General features: G+C 41.3%; 1 protein-coding gene across 1 annotated transcript in view; it reads right to left on the bottom strand.

The window, feature by feature from the left end:
• Positions 1-7790: 7790 nt before the first annotated feature.
• The window catches only part of LOC119187519 (inositol polyphosphate multikinase), a 32002-nt gene continuing 20358 nt past the window's right edge, over positions 7791-19434 (bottom strand). The window contains exons 4-5 of the mRNA XM_037435660.2: positions 14572-14653; positions 7791-12019 (exon numbers count right to left, since the gene is read on the bottom strand). Of these exons, the coding sequence (XP_037291557.2) occupies positions 11715-12019; positions 14572-14653 (387 nt within the window). The 3' untranslated portion in view covers positions 7791-11714. The remainder of the gene's footprint in view (positions 12020-14571; positions 14654-19434) is intronic.

Here is a 19434-nt window from a genome sequence, read left to right as displayed (position 1 = left end):
TGATCTGTCCTCAATTTCTTGGGAGGAGCGACGTTCTCAAGTTTTTTCTTGCACAGACTATCTCCTGTGGGGTGTTTACCGTCACAGATGACACACTTGGGGATGCAGTCGTGTCCTTGCATTGGTTCCCTTGCCCCGCACTTGAGGCATACATTGACATTTGGAGTTGGACAAACGTCCGTACGGTGCCCGGTTTGGAGGCATATCTTGCACACCTGTACTGTTGGCTTGTATGGGTAGCATATTAACTCGGCACCCATTATGTATACGCTCCTCGGTAGCACATTGCCCGTGAATGTGATAATCGCCGTTTTAGACGAGCCCAACATTCTTGCTCTCTCAATATTCACCCCTTGAGTTCGAACACGTAGGTTCTCCATTAGTTCATCTTGCGATGTCCCGGCCGGTATTCCATGTACAATTCCCCGCAAGACGCCTTCAGGGTCGGCCACGTATGCATTGAAAGCGTGGATTTGTCCCCTGATCTTTAGTTGACTGATACCTTGATACCTCGCAGCCTACTCGCTACCTTCATGCTTGGCGTAGATAGGATTACAATGTTCGATCCTGGGTGAACCCGCAATAGAAAGTCATTGCCATTGAAACTTCGTTGGCAGGCATCTATCATAGCCCTGGAGAGTTCGAGTCCCAATATGTTTTTAACCCAGAGACCCTTATGCGGCCTCAGAATAATCTTGATGTCCTCTTTCGGTAGTGGAGGGGAGGTGGGCCGCGTCGCTTTCTCCGTCTGAAACCCTGCGTGGCTTCACGTTTTTGTTTTTCGGCGGGCGGATCGCTTTCAAATTTCTCGTTCGCTTTCACAGCCTTCTACATCTGAGATTTCTGCTGTTTTAACAGGTTTTTCTTTTGCCTGCACGATAAAACGGTATGCCAGGCATCCTCAGTCCATCCATGGCGTTCCGAACAAGTCGCGTCGCCAGTCTCGTTTCTGAGAGTCGCGTCAACAGACGCTGGTTCGTCATCCTTTGCCTGCCGAGACGAGACGCCACTCGCGTTCGTGTCAGCGGTGAGCGATTCCGGTGCCCGAGAAGGGCCGGGATAAGCTTCGTCAACTTCCATATGGTGAGAAAAGGCGATCAGCCCTGGCCAGGCATGCTTGGCAGAACAAAGGAAGAGTGACCGCCGCTCCTGCCAAGTTAGTCAGAGCACTTAGGCTGACAGAGCTTTCCCGCCGGCATTTTGTGGTGTCACAAAACAGGTCAAGAAAGTGAGGTAAACATCGCTCACCTTCGATCTTTGTCCCGTGGCAGCAAAGCAAGTGTCCAAAGTTCACTGTCTGCTAGTCCATGCTCCCACAAACACACAACACCGTCGTGTTCCGCACGTCGGAGTGCCTTCCGGGACGCGCGACGCCGGCCGTGGTCGTTAAGGTGAGCGTCTCAACAAGGTCATCTAATCTGCTTGCGATGGTTTCTTCTTGTAAAGTTGATCCTGGCCCAAGCTTTGGGTATCCGTGGAATCAGGAGAACTTCAAAAAGCAGACTATAAGATTGTTAGATGAGTTTGCGTGAAATTGCTCTTGTTAGATGAGTTTGCGTGAAATTGCTCTTGTTAGATGAGTTTGCGTGAAATTGCTCTTAGAAAAGCTTCGAGAAAGCGGAGCGCAGTGTGAACATGTCTTCACAGCTTGGCGCCTCCTGGCGGTCTCCAGAGCGAACTAACAACATTTACCGCTCGACACCTGACGCGCTGTTTAAACAAAAAAGAAGCATGAAACGTAATCGCAGGTTCATATATAAGTGCGAACTAACAAGTGCCCCCCCCCCCCCCCAGTTGTTACTTCGCTGTGTTTGAAAAGCAAGCTCAATTCCCTCATAAGAAAGGTCTTCAAGCTCGCGCTCGGCTTGCCTGTAAGCACTCGCACTGAAAACCTTTTAAAGCTCGGTGTTCACAACACATTCAAAGAGATAATCGAGCCTCGAGGCGCCAGAGCGCTCACAGCTGCTCAGGCTTTCCGGAACCAAATCGGGCCGCAAGATACTCGACGATTTGGGCCTCAACTCTATCGACCAGTGCCCCGATTCCATGCAAATTCCCAGAAACATCAGGTCTCAACTGCGCATTGCACCCATTCCCCACAATATGCCCCCTGCGCACAACGTCGGTCGGCGTAGGGCCAGGGGTAGAGCTCTGCTCAAGCACATCTGTAGCAACCCCACTGATGCAAGCTTTATGGATGCTGCGCCATATGTCCATCAAGAGGCATTCGCTGTTTCCATCGTCGACTCAAATTCCAGGCTTGCTTGCTCCGCCACGGTACGCACATCGAAGCCCGTGATAGCCGAACAGGTTGCAATCGCGCTGGCTATGCTAGATAGTCGCAGAGTCAATATACAGCGACTCCAAGGTGGCTATCAAAGCCTACGAAACCGGGATGATAGCCCCTCAGGCCCTCCGCATTCTCCAAAGCGTCAAGAGTATCACGCCCCATTCTTTCACTTGGTTTTCCGCTCACCTAAGGTCGATTGAGGGCTCTACTTCTAACCCGAACGAGGGGGCACACGAGGCCGCGCGAGGACTCACTGACCGCGCCACCTCCACAGTCCCTTTGCCTCGCTGGGAACTCTTACTTACGTTCAACAAAATAACAAAGCACTGCTATCTGTCAAGAAGGGTATTCCTTCTCCAACACCCTGCCTTGTGCAGGGCGCAAACAGTCACCCCAAGACTATTGCAAGCCAGTGCGTATGTATCCTAACCCTCAGTTCTTCGTGCCATCTACCGTGAATGGTATCCAAATGCGGATTGCCCCGCTTGTGGACTGTTAGCAACATTCCATCATGTGTTGTGGGAATGTGAAGCCATCGGCCCCGCCCTCAGCGAGGACAGGTGGGCTGCGCTCTTACGCAGCCCCGACCTGTAAGGATCAAACCTTGGCCGCCCAGAGTGCCCGTGAACGGGCCGCCAAGCTCGGCTTGACGGTTCCTATACGTGGGATTAGCCGGGTGGCGCGGGGTCTCCCCTGCGTCTTCTCAGGACAAAAATGAAGTTTTAGTCAATCAATCAATCTTTTCGCAAACCGCACTTGATCAGCGAGCAACGATCGGCAACTAAGCGCAATCGTTCCGGTCAAAGTCGAAAGCGCGCGATTTTCCCCACCGAAGGATAAGCTCGCGCATACAAGCATGTAACCGCCCTCTTCATGGTGTGAAATTGGGCGTACGAAGTTGAACATATAAAGTTTACGGATTAAACAGGACATAGAAGAATCTTGCATAATGCATGTCTACCACATTGATAATGTCTGCTTTAAATCTGTTTCTTTTACGAATATCTTGGTGTTCTTATCAAATCTGACTTCACCTGGTATATTCATTATTACACGTGTAACTAATGCAGCCAATAAAATATTAGGCTATCTGTATGCAACTTCTCTCACTGCCATTCACTGCTAAAACTTATGCTAGTATATAAAATGCTAATTTCTTCAAAGTTTTAAGTACGTATAAGATACTGGACACGAAAACTTAAAGCTTACAATGGAAATAGTATGAAAAAATTCCATCATTTTCAACTCTTGAACTGCAACAGGAGGGCAAGCATCAGCACGTTGATATCTAATCTGCAATCATCAGCCTTATCTTACTGTAAATTCACAAATTTCTACCATACACATAAACTATTTCGTTATACTGCTGAAGTTCTTATTGGCACTTTGTCTCCAAATGCGGATTTGGAGACAAAGTGCCTCAGCTTGACATCACCTTTAGAGTGCAGCTCTTACGTGCTTGTTCCTCTTTTAAGTGTGATCCCCGATTGTCCCTTATCATAAACCAGTGAACCAGCGCAGCAGAAGATCTCGTGGCTCATGTGCCATAAGTCTAGCAGTGTAGGTCTTTGAACTTGTCACAAACACAAGGAGAGTAGTAAAAAACTGGGCAGTAAAGCCTTAAGGAGTTGTGCAAGTTATCTTTTCTCAATAATGAAGGGAGAAATATATATTAAATAAAATTTGAACATATAATTTAAATAGGCAAGTGCGAACATAAATTACAAAATAAAGAAAATGCAAAAGAAGAAAAAAGCAATTTGGGAGAACGGAAAATCAGGAGTATATATTGATTTTATAGCCTAATAATTTTGAACATTTAAACGTACTTGAGGCAGTTTTTTAACTTTGTCAGCATATTTAAGCACACTCCTGCATGGTAAAAATGTTAAAAATTTTGTAGGCCTGATAGCATAAAAACTTCTGCCTGCATCTTGTCATAGTCATTCTCTCTCTTTTGAATATGTCACAAACTCAAGCCAAGCTTCACGTTAGGCTTCACTGTGCCAACAATGTACTACACTTTTGAATTTGATCTAGTTGGATAGGTACCTTTTTTCTGCTGGGACCACTTAAAACTGCAGCATATCACTCATTTACTCTGACCAACATTGACAATGATACACATATGTTTCGATAGGCAACGAAACTCCTTTTCCTTATAGTATTTCCATACTCTGACTGAACATCATCACACCATACATAGAAGCCTAATCCAGTCACAAGTTGCATCTTGCATATCCTTGCATTAGTATTTGAAGTGGATTAATGCAATGTGTTCATAGCTTTTGTAAAATGTTGCACTGCTTAGGAGTGTTTTAGTCTGCCTCAGTAGAACAGTGGCTAGGGTGCTCAGCTACTGACCTGAAAGTCGCCGGTTCGATCCCGGCCGTGGCGGAAGCATTTCGATGGAGGTGAAATGGTAGAGGCCCATGTACTGTGTGATGTCGGTGCTTGTTAAAGAACACCGGATGGTCAAAATTTCCAGAGCCCTCCTCTACGGCATCTCTCATAATATTATCATAGTTTTGGGATGTAAAACCCCAGATATAATTGTTATTAGTGTTTCAAAAAGCCATGCTTCTCATTGTATAAGATTACTGTGCGTATATGAACAACAATGATAGTAGCAGATTTGTTATTATTAAAAAAAAAAAAAACTCATCAGCCTACCATGGTGGCTCAGCAACTATGGCTCACACAAGGGCATTGGTGCAATTCCCAGCCACATATTGGGAAGATTTTGATGGGGGGTAGTTTAGAATGTCTATGTGCAATAAGATTTAGGCACACCAGGTGGTCAAAAATTATTCCACGATCCATCACTACAACATGCCCCATAAGAGTACGTACTGTTATTCTGGCTCATAAAGCTCCAGAAATTACAAAGGAGAAATGCCAGACCTGTATGGCACGCTCAACACTGTCACAGCGAAGCAGTTTTTATAAAGCCTGTTATAAGCTCTCTTGAGCAGACCACTACACCATAAATAGGGTCATTTAGTGAAAAAAGTTGGGACAGAAGGAGTGGTATATTAACGTAGGGAGCCAGCAAAAACAGTTTTCTTTATTGTTGTAGCCTCTTGAAGTGGTACTTGAGCTGCCTACATGCAGCTTGCAACACTCCCTCTTGCTGAATAATGTATCCGTAAAAGTTGTCACACTTCACACGGAAGTTCAGCCTAAATGGCAAAAGCCCTTTGCAGTCACCATTAGCTTCTGAAATTGAAATTTCTTCGTGCGAGCAATTCGTGCAAACGTTGTCTTCCATAGCGTTACACGTGTTGTTGGGTGTGCATTGGATTGCATAATTTTTAACTGAACGATCTAGAACAAATCTGGGAAGCATAGCTGACCCGACAGGAATAACGTGGTATGCTGAATGAAAAGTTGGGCCAATGCCGCAGTAAATCATCACAATTTTGCAACGTAGGCAAGTATGAGAAGCAAGGTACCCACTACACATCTATAAGGCATCATTTGCACATTGCTGATGCTGTAGCACATTACGATGAAAAGTTATGACTGAGCCGTATCTACTGAATAAGAAGCTTTAAATCACTCATTTGTTATGTAATTTCCATTGTGTTATGCCTGGTGGGATTTCCCTCTTCTGCCATGCTATACTACATCTGTTAACGAGACTCCATTCGATAATTGATGCCTATATAGGGCTTTTCTGCAAAGCAGTTTCAAGCACAGGTGTGGCTGTATGGTAGAATACTCAACTGCCACGCAGTGTGCCTGGGTTCTGATCTTGCTCATTGTAAAAAATGCATCACAAAGATTGATTTAATGGCATCGTTTATTTCAAGTGCAGTGAACTCTTGCTTGAGTGAGCTTCAAGGAACCCAAAGAAATAGTTCACTTTTACTGAAAATTCAGTTGACTGAATATTCACTAGAATAGCATTCGGTGCAGCATATGTCGTCAAAAGTTTGAAATGCATTTTATTTTGAAAAGAATTCCGTAATTTTCATTTGGACTGGTGTCCTCAAAGTGCAAAAAGAAACAAATCTGTCCAGATAGTACATTTCTATACACTGCCTCGGGTACAGCTTACTGCAGCGATGAGAAGTCTCGCAACTTTCTGATATATCCCACAGCGTCGGCTAGAGATGCAGGATTTGAGCCTGCTTCAGTCAATACTTCTTCATTGCACTCCTTCTTTCGGTTTCTGACAAACACTGGAAGCAATTTTTAAATCCAATAGTTTTGCACAGGTACTGTAGCGCACATGGCTTGTGTTCATCTGCTGCATGGCTGCTTTGCCTCGGCAGTGCTGCATGCAAAAATTATGTTGCACTATCGCCGATGAATGGGTGATTTGGGGGCGGCTCGTGTCATCTTCGTCAGTGGTGCAGAATGCAAAACTTTATTGAACTGATCTAAAAAATGAGCCCCAGTTCACAGATAAAGTTAATTCAATAGAAATATTCACGATTCAAAAATTCATTTAACAGGAAGAATGTTGCATAGAATGCATAGGAAAACCACCAGAAATTTTCTAAAAGTTCATTATTCTTAAATATTCGTTAAACTGACATTTGTACAAGCGAGAATTCACTGTACTTTCAGAGTGCTTTGGCAATTACTGCAGCCATGCAAGACAATTTCAAAGCTACATTAGCAGAATAATGGGGGCTAATGGTCAAAACTACTGGATAGTGCACACTCGACACAGGGCCAAGAAAGAACACTGAAGCAAAGAAAAAGTGCTACTCACAGCTTGCTGTGTTGTGTTCAACATTTTATCAGTGCTCCAGTGTCCTTTCTTTTTTGGTCTTGTGTCAAATCTGCGTTATCCAGTATTTAAGGCTATGAAACACTAGCCCAGCAACAAATTTTGTTGAGATAATAGTCAGAACTTGGCTTAATCATTTAGAGCACCTGCAAATACTTGCAGCAAAGCCTAAATTCTGTTTCTCACGACTTATGAAATGCTACTATGGTGCTAACAATATTGCAGAAATTTTATTACAGATTCACAGCACAGGAGAACCAAGACAAGTGAAAGAAAAGATCACATAAAATTTTCCTAATGATACTGCCTTCTCCTGCCTTAAGCACTCCAAAGTTTATTATTAAAAAGTAGAGCTGTAGTGACCTAGTTTTTATGACTTACCCGCAAGCATTGTGCTTGATTGGCTGAGAACATGTACAGTGTCACTCAATATAAGATGCAACACAGTAACGATGGTTGAAGGGGCCCCAAGCCTACACTGTAACACCGAAAATTCGAAATTAGTTTTGGAAATAACAGTCGTTGAAGCAGTGTTTATGTCAGTGACTGTTGTTTTATGTTGTCGACACCATGCAGTGTTGGTGCTGCTTTGACCATGGGCAGCATGTTACAACTTATATTGGGCCCGACTGTTTCTGAATATTAAGAACGATAAAGCATTAATGAAACGAAAACAAAACCTAGAAAAAGTTATTTTCTTGCTCTTCTTATGAACTGTGTAGTGGCTCTGTGAGACTTCATACAAGTCACAACAAAGCTTGATTCAACAATTCTTTATTGTATCATGTTTTATTACAGTATAAAGGCATAATTGGTAGTGTACACAAGTTTACAAGTATACACATGCCACAAATTAATTACTGAAGTTCTTCCAAATTATGCACATGGCCTTCCCGACTATGAACAAAACAAAAACTTTGCGAAGCACATTTTAAAACAGTATCTCTGTATGCTTGGATATTCTAATACATTTTCACCACTTAGGTATAAATGTTTTTTTGTGTGTGAATGTGTTTAGTAAAATTGCGTGTCCATCCTCATTTAAAACTGTGATTTGGCAGTAGCTTTCATTATGTTTGTTTCATAAGGCAAGGTCTGACATCATGACTTGTTTATTACTCTCTAAAGCTTGTAGTAAGATCATGTGCTACGTGACACCAAGAGGCAAATAATGAGTGTCCCACACTCGCCACAGTGGCTACAGGCGGCGCTGATTGACACTTCCACGTTTAAATGCACATACACACCACATAAAGTGAACAGGGAGATAGCCGCCGTGGTGGAACAGGACGGAGACGAGAAGACAAAAACACGGCGCTGTGTTTGACTCTTCTCATCTCCACCCTGTTGCAGCACTGTTACTTCTTTCTTTGTCAGAGTCAGAGTATACAGTTGAACCAACACCCTCTAAAAATTCTTCAGGCCTGTTCACATCCTTTTTTCCTCGTGTGCTACATCACGCCAGGGGCCCCTCAGAAAAACTGGAAAAACGGCTGGTGACGCTGCAGCCTGCCCGCACGTGTGTTCCCGGCGTGCTTGTACAGGCAAGTCAGTGCGTGTTTGTAAAGCTGCTGTACAATTTGCGTTCTTCGTGCCGTGTGTTCTTCGTCAATTTGGTATTTTTCGTGTCCCTGTGAGTGTTTTTTTTCCGGCGAACACGTGTTAATGCACGAAGTGACGTTTGGTGTGAATTGCATAACATCGCAACGATTGCAAGTTCATGCAACATGGGCCAGTGTTGTGTTCCTGGGTGCTGCAGAAACTATGACAATCGGCCAAAAGTGCACACATATTCATTTCAAAGTGATAACACACAAAAAAAACTGTGGCTTCGAGCTATCCTATGAAAGGATTTCATGCCAACAGTGTATTCAAAGGTAAAGAATTCTAACATTGCTTTATCAAGTGTGTGAATCTTTGTTCTTTGCTGCGACAGCTTTAATTGTCTAAAGGAAATATTTTTTGTACATAATGACAATACTTCAACACAACGTCGAAGAAGCATGCATTTATCGTGAATAAGCACCGAGTAGAGGAGTGCATTTGTAAATTACCAGTGCTAAAAATAATATTCTTTTCACAGTATAGCAAAAATAACCTCTCTTTTGCTCTTACTGCCATAAACTATGCCTGGTTTATAACCATCCATAACCATCCTGCAAAGCCAAGCGTGTTATGTAGCAAGTTATTGTGACAATAAAAATAGAATTATCATAATGAAATGTAAGAAATAATATATAAGAAGCCAAGAACAAAAAAATGTAATTTCCTTTCATCGCAGATGTTGAAACTCGCCTTCGAAGGGGGTTTTATTTCCTCCCTTTCTTTCTTTCTTTCTTTCTTTATTTATTTTTTAAAAAGGATTAATCGTAGGCACAGTACCTGCCCGGCCTATGGATCTTAAACTTTATAGTATCACGTTAAAAAAAACCTGTTGCTATGCTACATGTATCACTGTGCCGTTTTTTTTTTTTTTTAATGAATGAACTCCTGAGTATGCCTCAGCTAAATAATTATGGAGGAACAGCTATTCACAGGTTATATATATGCGCAGTGTGTTTCAAGTGTAGCGAACTTATAACAGCCACCGTTTTTTTTTTTTTTTGCGCATCCAGATTTTTAAGCTGCATTTCTATACAGATCTCGAGGATTCTCTAATGACACTGTCACATCAAGATTAACGAACAGGAGAAATGATGGAAGTAGAATAGGAGAAACGCAAGCTGAAGCACAATGTTGTACTTTCTGTCTTTCAAAACTGTGCAAAATACGTGTCCTCAAAGCCAAAACGTCGTGAATTGCTAGCAAGGATCATCGCAAGAAGGGAGAGCACTGCTTTGCAAGAAGCTCTAAAAAAATCTAAAGAGAAGTTCTAAAGGAGCTCTGAAGGCTGCAGCATGAAAATCAGCAACACTGAAGAAAAAGTGATGTTCTAACGGAATAAAGCTTATCTGGTGTCATATGGTATCTTCTCACAAAAGTAAAACTACATGCAAAATGCTCCACTTGTGCCCGTGAAAGCTTCTCAAACACATGACATAGTATTTCACACCCATCACAGACTACTAAAACACCAGTAGAAGCAGGCGCGACATTCCAGAATACCAGAACGCAGCGCCTGCGTGGGCCTATGGGGTGACGTCATGCATTATCGGAAAGGCTTTAGGAATCTAAGTGGTGTTCGTGGAACCTTCTCTATAAAAGACATAGACGTAATAGACAACTGGATATAATACACACAACTAAAGAACATGATTGGCCCAATCTTTCCCTTTATTTGTTCATCATTTGTAATGAACACTGGATATAAAAGACAATTGGTCAAAAAGGGCAAGTTATTCCTCAATTTCGGTGAACAATCTCACTTGCAACAGAAATCAACTTTAACACACTTCAAGTTCACAATAATTGGCTGCTAACTGTTACTGTAACTATTGTGGAAAGGAAATGAAATGACAGAGACATGCACTCAGTCTATACTATAACGTAAGATAATGCAGAGTGGGTGAGTTGGCTGTAAATTGAAAAGAATTATGTGCTGTAGGAATCTATTAAACAGAAGCGCTTCACCCTTTCGAAGGATACAAGTGCGAAGCATGTGTGGTCATCTGTCTAGCTAAGAATAAGCGGTAGTGTGGTGGGCTCTGCCATTAGCGCAACTCCCAATAAAAAAGCATTCATATGTTGTGCACATGTTGTGCACAACATATGCAGAGTGCAGTGTGGATATTACCTTTTATGATCCATTAATGACAAAGCTACCTGTCAAGTGCAAGCAGAGCAATCAGCTACACCTTGGCTGGTGTAAAGAGGCCACTGTGCGAACTTCTCAGCAAGTGAAACAATAGCCAAGTACTACGAGAGTTCAGCAGGAAAAGACATGGATTGTGTTTCAGCCTATCCACCAAGCAAATTATGTAATAATAGAATAAATAATATATAATAAACAAATCACAAAAAACATAGCCTACTTTTGTGCATATTTTAGATGTAGTGTGCCAACATTGAAATAAGGGTAAGTCAGAAAATGAGAACATGGGACCCTGTTTATAAAATGCTCTTCATATAAGAGACATGAAGTGCCCCCTGGGGCATGTCTCTTATAAGGTATTCATCTTTAATTACATTTAAGTTAGCATATCAGCTAACAAGTGCACCAACAAGAAATTATGTCACAAAGTAAAGAACTTTCAAAACAATAGAACAATACAAACAGTTATGCCCCACATGAATATAAACTGCCAAACATGCATCGCATAATTTTTCAATGAGAGCCAAGTGAAGCTATTTCTATCAGTTACTTTATCAAAAAAAACAGTGTTACTGCAATCAGAATGATGAAATCAGAAATGAAAATGCTCTGATAGTGTTTGGCCATATAGTTGCATCTAGATTAAAAAAAATGAATATGACTGAACTGTATAGCATTAGGCGATTTTCAGAAAGAACTGATTTTTAAAGGGATAAAATTGAGCTGCACGTAAAACAAATCACAACTATTTGCCATCATAGGAACATTTGTGCACTGAAAATGTTGACACATACGTTATCTAAATGGCAAATTTTAATCACAGTCTGTATACATGCAATGTGCATAAGCAAAACATCTTCAAAAAAGCATCTTCACAAAGTCCCGTAACCATAAAATAAAAAATTATTTGAACTGTTTACAATTCATTGTTATATACCTACAATTTCATGCAGGATACTAATAAGCTTGCAGATTCCAAAAAGGTAATTTTTGTCTAATTCAGACGTGGGAAAAACATGAGCAAAGTCAATCATTTTGGCAACACAATTTATCTTTTGACCATTAGAGCTCTCAGACAGAGAGTCATACACAATCAAGAGTGAACTCGAGTAAAATGCATAAAAACGCTGAGTCTCAAACCAGTGCCTGATGTGTTCTAGTTGAAGTAATAGGTCAGGCAGAAACTTTGGGCTATTCGGCTGTTGACGTGTCATGCCAAGGAATGTCTTAAAGGCTGTAAAAAGGGCACCCAGAAATAAAATAATATTCTAAATTAGTTAAAAAAAGATTAGTTAAAAAAAAGCCTAATTAGCAAAATTGATGCAATCGACAAGCTGAGGGGGGGGGTCAAAGTTAATGTTTTCAAATTATAACCTGGGATACAAGGAATGAAAGAACTTTGAAGGGCCTTTTTTGATTGTAAGTAGGCTAAATGAGCTCTAGTTATAGTAGTTGACTATACACACCATAATTTCAAACAGTTGTGCTTGCAGACAAAACTGTCAAGTCTAGATTTCAACTTTAACCTTGAATTAATTTTTTATATTCATATAACAAACCTATAACTAAACATTCTGTGAATGGACACAAAATTTTTATTGTAACTTAGCAATATTAAGTCAAGTGAAGTGTCCCAACTCAACTTGATCTGGTGGCTGTGTTCATACTTGTGAACATTGGCTATCAAAAAGCAAATATTACGTATGTCTGAGGTGCAACATCAAATGTAAGTATAACGTAGTGTGTTTTTTGAATAGTAAATGCATAGATATATAATTCTAAAGGCCCTAGTGTTTATTACGTAGCACTGACAATGCAATACTATGCACACAAAAAAAGCGGCTATTTCCTATGCTTTGCTAATGTGACACGGTGCTGCCACCTACCAGTGGCCTAGCGTTCTTCGCAAGTTTTCATTTCCTGGTATTACGGCCAGATGGCCTCCAGATCTCACGCAGCGCCTCCAGACAGAAGACTTATTTTTTGACATTTGCAGCAAAGCATGCATATATGCGCGCAATTTTTATGAGTAATTTTATAGCAATGCTAAACAACACAGAACTGCACCACATGAGCTAGCATGCAACACCTTGGTGAATACGAAGAAGCACCAGCATGAACTACAGCAGAATGTTCAGCAGAACAAATCAGATAACCACGAGAAACTAACAGAAAAAGGTAGAAAATATTAGATAATCACACAAAAAGAATAAATAAACACAACAAGAGAAATGCAGGCAAATCAATGCTCTGCAGTTCATACAGCCTTCACTTGGGTAGGAACTGGCTGAGTTACATTGTTTGAAACAAACATGTGAAGCCAAGGATAAGAGAGGGACATTATTTTTAGCAGGTAATTAAAATGTAGTTAGTATGAAATCACAGAGAAACGAAAGAAAACAAAGAAATAACTCATTGGTTTTCTCATCCATTTTCATTTTCTTTTCCTTGCTGTACTCTGATCAAATACTACAAATAATGCCCCCTATGCATCCTTGCTTTCGTTATCTATCGGATTCATAAGTGTCAAACAAGAAAAAAGATAGCTTAATTCACTTCCATCCTCTCACTTATTTCAAAGCAAGGATACCAACCCTGCATGTTTGATGCCAGAAAGTAGCATTAGAGTGTCTATCCATCAGACGCAAGCTCATAATCTAACGTGCTACATGATGCCATCTGTAGAAAAAATAATGCTGCAAATTCACTGCCATGGCTACTAGTGCCACTGATAGCTCTCCCAGGACTATGAATTGAAAAAAACAATGCCCAACACATCTATAAGGAACAAATTAGGCCTTAATTCAGTTGCTAGGGTAACGCATGTGTAATGAAGAGATTACAGGTTTGGTCCACACCAGTAGCAAATTGTTTGTTCATCCCTTTTCAGTTCCTTTTACTTTCATAGTTACTACTCTTCAATTTAACACTACAAATAATGTCCTCTAAGCAATCCTCAGCTGCATTATATGTTGGCTTTATATCTATACAAAGCATGCAGGTTTATATATATTTACACATGCCAATAATCTGCTGTATTTTTGCAATTATGGCATGGTGCAGCTTGACGCAGTGAATAAAAGGTCACGTAGTGCCAGTTGCCTTTGCAGCTGAGCATAGCAAGTCGGAAATTGCCACTTTTCTGAACGTGGCAATGTCCTTTGCTTAGTTCTGACTGAACTGGGGTCCTCTAACGGTGATGTTGCGATTGTGAGAAGAAGCAAAAAACACGATCAGCAGTCAGACGTCATCAGAATTTCTTTTGTCCAGTGTCTGCAAGCCATCTTGAGTGACAAACCAAAATGTCAATGTAAGCCATTGCATTAACCTGAGTCAGAATTAGATTAAAATCACCACTCAGACTTCAAAGGAGCAATGGCTTACAAAGTCAACTCCCACACTTGCAGTAAACAAGGACTTCAGGTATCATTTCTATGTCATGAGAGGGGACAAATTCATTTCTAACAACTAAACAGGTTAATTTATCCTATTAAGAAGTATTGTATGGCTTTAGTAAAATTAAGTATTAAGTCTTACTCTCTTAGTTTACTAGGTTTTTTATGTTTTAATGTGGAGCATATAAAGCACAGCCAAACTACTAATAGCCCTATGTATTTCACACAATAAAGGTAAAAAGTTTGGCTATTTGGCTTCCGTTGAAATTCATGTTTACTAGCCTAAAAAACTGACATAAATTTTTAACTGTGTCAGATTTCTGTACAAATAAGCATTAATTTCTTTCACACTTTTTTGTATAAAATGAGTATATTGGCAAACAAAACACACCTTCTAGTATCGTGTCAGGTGTTTGCTTGAGGCCATAATCTTTTCCATAAACATGGTATTTTTGCTCAGAATGGTCAAAAACCTGCAAAAAAAAGGATTTATTATACTCACAAAATCACAACACAGGACTTGTCACAGTAGACTTATCAGTATATATGTTTTTTCTTTGTAACTAGTCTATTGCATTTCTTCACAGGTAAATTTGATCCCAATTCATTAAGTTCCCTTGAATATCTGATTACCACTGGCAAGTTAAGATTAAAATTGTTACAAATACCCTGCACTGAAATCTCTCAAGAATAACCAATGTATGCATTATGTTTCAGTGTTTCAGCTGTCATTTTCACAACTGAAGGCAACAACAAAAATAAAAAACTGTTGGTGAAGCTAAATGCTCAAAAAAGAGCCAATAATATGTCAATTTACTCACCCATATAAGAATTCTGTTGCATTCATGCTTCAGCAAGTTACAATAAAAGTGGCAACGTAATGCAAAAAGTAATTGCCAACTTTCTCATAATTCCTCAGTTACTTTTTCAATACAATTGATTGATGACTGACACAATGTTAAGTTATTGAGAACATCTTCGTGTTATGTCAGAAGACGGTTTTTCTACATTGTGTTATTCTGTTCTCTTCAATGTTGTCCACTAGTTCATGCTCTTTTACATCATTCATGAACACAGTGCAAAGATGCCATGTCTGTTTGAATGTTTAGATCATGCATAATGAGCCTTTAAGGTCATAGTATGTGGTGAGGCATAAAAAATTTACCAAAAAAAGAAAGCCAACAGAACGAAGCCACACTTTTAACAATAAAAAACAGAGTGGCACCTTTTGACCCTTCTCTGGCAGCCAGGCTAATGGTACACCAATAGTACAGGGGTGGCCCCATAATGACATCAGTAGTTCAAGCAGAAGAGAAGAGCTTTGCAAGACTGGCACAAGATAGCACACAATATTGACCACTGAGCTACTACCCTCGGAAATCATTAGCACCGTGGCTGGCCACTAACAATAAATCAAGGCCGAAACGGTTCCGTCAATGTGCCACCTCCACATACTGGTTGCACTTGATGAGTTATGAGCCCTGCCACACCAGCATCACTGCAGTGACTTGAGCATGACACCATCTTACATACTTTGGCTCATGCTCCACACATGTTTTGGCTCATGTACACACAACCTTTGCTAATTCTACATTGACAGGCCATCCCAGAAGTTTAACCAGCTAGACAGTCAAATGTGAGATGAGCCCATTGCTATGCTACTATCATGCATAGCAGGAGCTGCCTAAATGTTTTCTAGTGGCTGACCGTCTGGCACTAACTGCCTGTTTTCAGCTGGACATCAACGAGCATGTTTCCCTAGCTGTTACTGCATACTGCACCACTTAATCTCATTTCACAGGTGCTTCATCAATACCATGGCCTCGCAACATTGCATTCACCCATGCTACCCACTTTGAGGCCCCTATCTCAGCAACCTAGTCCAAGCCAGTGAATTCTCTACTCAACTGAAATACTTCTGTGCAATGAACATTTCAAATGGACTTCCAAAGATATTGTCAGGTGGATTTCAAGCACTATTCACTATTATACAGTCCAGCGCTCCTACATAGAACACTGTTCTGGGAAAGATAACTTTGAACAACCATGAATTATGTTTCACCAGCGCAACAAATCGCAACATTTCCTCTCATCAGCACGGAGACATTGTGGGCAACTTCTCTGAGGTGCTTTCAATGCCAATAACAAAAAATGTGACAACACTGCATTTGAGTTTTATCAGCAAGCAACAGCAGCCAGACCACGTTCTGAAGCACCAAGCTTCTCTATCCCACAGTTGCCTGGCCTGTGAAAGATTTACAGCAGCAACCCTACCACCAGGTTCATTCTTCAGCTGAAGAACCACTTTTACCTAAAGAAAGTGGATGACCAATCCTAGTGCAATACTTGGGCAATACTTGACAAGGAAATCCTTTTTCAGTACAAAGAACATTAAAAAAAATTGACATGACAAAACACTTTCTTTTCTTTGAGATGTTCTACACACTCAAAATAATTTTTTCAAGTATGTTGTACCAACATTTATGCTCCACTTTCCACCAGCATCTGCGACAACCTTCAATCTGGTAACCCCACTGCAAAGCTAAGGCCACCAGTCCTCTTTAGCTGATCTTGGTACCAATGAACAGTTTGCAGATTCCTCCAAACCCACAACACCTTCTCCAACCTTGATGTATTCTCTCACATTATACATGCTTCATTACTGCAACACTGTTCTATCCACAACCCTCCCAATATCAATGTGAAATGCCAAAATCTTCCACTGCTATGCTAAAATGGCTGGATGCAAAGACCTTTCAGTGTTCAAGATCAACAGCTAGAGATCTCAACACTGTCCACACTCATTTTTGTGGATCATTGGGACAACGCACAAGCAATGGCAACTCAGCAGCAGTAATAACCTGCCCTTTTTTGCCATCTTCTAAGGCTGATGCCATCAAGCTATGTCCTCAACTCTGACAGGTCCCGTTGGTCACAAAGACCTACCACCACGAACTATCAGCTGTATTTGAATTCTTGATGTAGCACTAGTCTATATACAGTAAAGTCATTTAGCAGCAACATTTACCATTCCATGCTTTTGTCAACACTGAGCCATTTTGCAAAAAAAGTGTTCGTGACATCATCAGTGATGCTTGACAGTTCATCAGGAACCTTTTTTCATAACTCTAACAGAATTTGGCCAGTTTGTCTGGCTATGCTGGCCAAAACATATCACACTGAGTGTGCAGATGTTGATACAGGACAACATGTATGGCTTGTCGTGTACGGCAGCAGCATCACTCTACCCACAGCTATGTCCTTGATTGATTGATATGTGGGGTTTAACGTCCCAAAACCACTATATGATTATGAGGGACGCCGTAGTGGAGGGCTCCGGAAATTTAGACCACCTGGGGTTCTTTAACGTGCACCCAAATCTGAGCACACGGGCCTACAACATTTCCGCCTCCATCGGAAATGCAGCCGCCGCAGCCGGGATTCGAACCCGCGCCCTGCGGGTCAGCAGCCGAGTACCTTAGCCACTAGACCACCGCGGCGGGGCTCACAGCTATGTCCTTGAGCAGGCACTTAGTGCACAACAGTGCCAGCATACTTTCGCCAATGGGGTTGCGATGCAGCTTCATGCCCCCTTCCAATAATGTCCAGAATCTGTAACGCCCTCCTGCCCACAGTTTGTGTCTCTATGTCACAAACCACCACAAGGGAGAACTGTTGTACTCTTCAAATCAGCACACATTCCACCTGAACTTCGCAATAGGCACAATGAATTCTCGCTCGTGTATATATAACCTTTTTTTTTCACTGTCACATTAATTTTGTAAATTGTGCTTTGTGCTTGGGGAAGGTTCTGCGATATTTAAACAATAATATTCAGTCTTTTGTGAAGAAAAAAAATAACTAAATGTGCTTCAAGTGAAACTAGAATAAGATAGAACATACTAATGCATTTGGCCTGAGCACTGAATTCAGCTACTGCTTTCACAAATTGGCCGCAGCATGGCTGGCTTGTAACAATAAGTCGTGGCTTATTTGCTTTATTTTTAAATCAAAGCAGCTTCCTTGCAGACTGTGCGTACAAAAAATGAATAGTGCTAATGTGAACCATGAAAGAACTTGGGTAAGATAGAGTAATGCACAGTGACCTAAAACACCGCAGTGCTGATTCATGCAGCTAAATGCTTTCACTACTGTTGAACATCAAGTGAAAACTAAGTTGTTTTTTTTTAACATTCAGTAGCACACTCTCACAGCAGGGAATTAACCTATTTTAGTGCTGATGTTTTCTCATCTTCCACATCATCTGTAGTTTTTTTGCACTTTATCTACATTGTAAATGTGAAGCATTTCTTTGCATACTGCGAGCACTTTTAGCGTCTGTCTGTCTGTCTAGCCAGCCACTTATGTCTGGGTGCTTTCGTGATCACCCCCCTTAACTTGCCGTGAACCGAAATTAGTATGGGAGTATAAGATGGTTTGACGAGTATGACGCGCTGGCCATCTACGTCGTCAAACACTTCCCGCCAGACAGTGGCACATACCATCCCGCAGGTATGTGTCACAGGTGATTGACACTTAGTATCTACCCAGGAACGATAAGAGCACACATGTGCAATCTTAACGCACGAGTGTTAAGAAAAACCTGACATCCGAAGCATTGGCCAGACGAATGCAAAGAATAAATGTAGGGGTCCCAGTAGGAATCAAACCTAAGCATTTTGCATGGCAATCAAGCGTTCTATCACAAAGCCACGCAAGGTCTCAGAACTACTTTTACAGCGAAAGCTTTATGAGACCACTTCTCAGGTCAAGCGCAGTTGTCCGTAACCTGCGCCGGTGTCCGTAACCACATCGCACAAAATTAGAAAAAAAAAACTTTGCACCAAAGACACAGTGGGGCTTGAACACTGGTCCACTGGGTGCCAGCCCAATATTCTACCACTGAGCTACACCAGTGCTTATGACTTATTGTCAAACTTGCCTTAGGCAGGCTTGATGCCGGAAAAGCAATCGTGTTAATACGACTTTAAAGCGTTTTACACCAGCGAAAAAACAACCAGTCGTCCCACAATGCGAATAGCGTAACGAGTGGGCTGTTCAATGCTCCAAACCATCACAAAAGCTTGTTCTTGTTTTCTTATTAACTGTGGTGCATACCCACTTCAGCCATAATTCCTCATCGTCGTCAGCCACTGCATGGACAATTGGCACAAAATTCCTTGCAAGTGTTTAGTGGATACAATGCTTCTCAGAAGAATGACGAAAAATAGCATAGCATATGCCGGCCTACTAC

This window comes from Rhipicephalus microplus, chromosome X (assembly GCF_043290135.1).
Source record: "Rhipicephalus microplus isolate Deutch F79 chromosome X, USDA_Rmic, whole genome shotgun sequence".
In the NCBI taxonomy this organism is placed as follows: domain Eukaryota; kingdom Metazoa; phylum Arthropoda; class Arachnida; order Ixodida; family Ixodidae; genus Rhipicephalus; species Rhipicephalus microplus.
The sequence above is the reverse complement of the archived record's forward strand: the minus strand, read 5'-3'. Positions and strand labels throughout refer to the sequence as shown.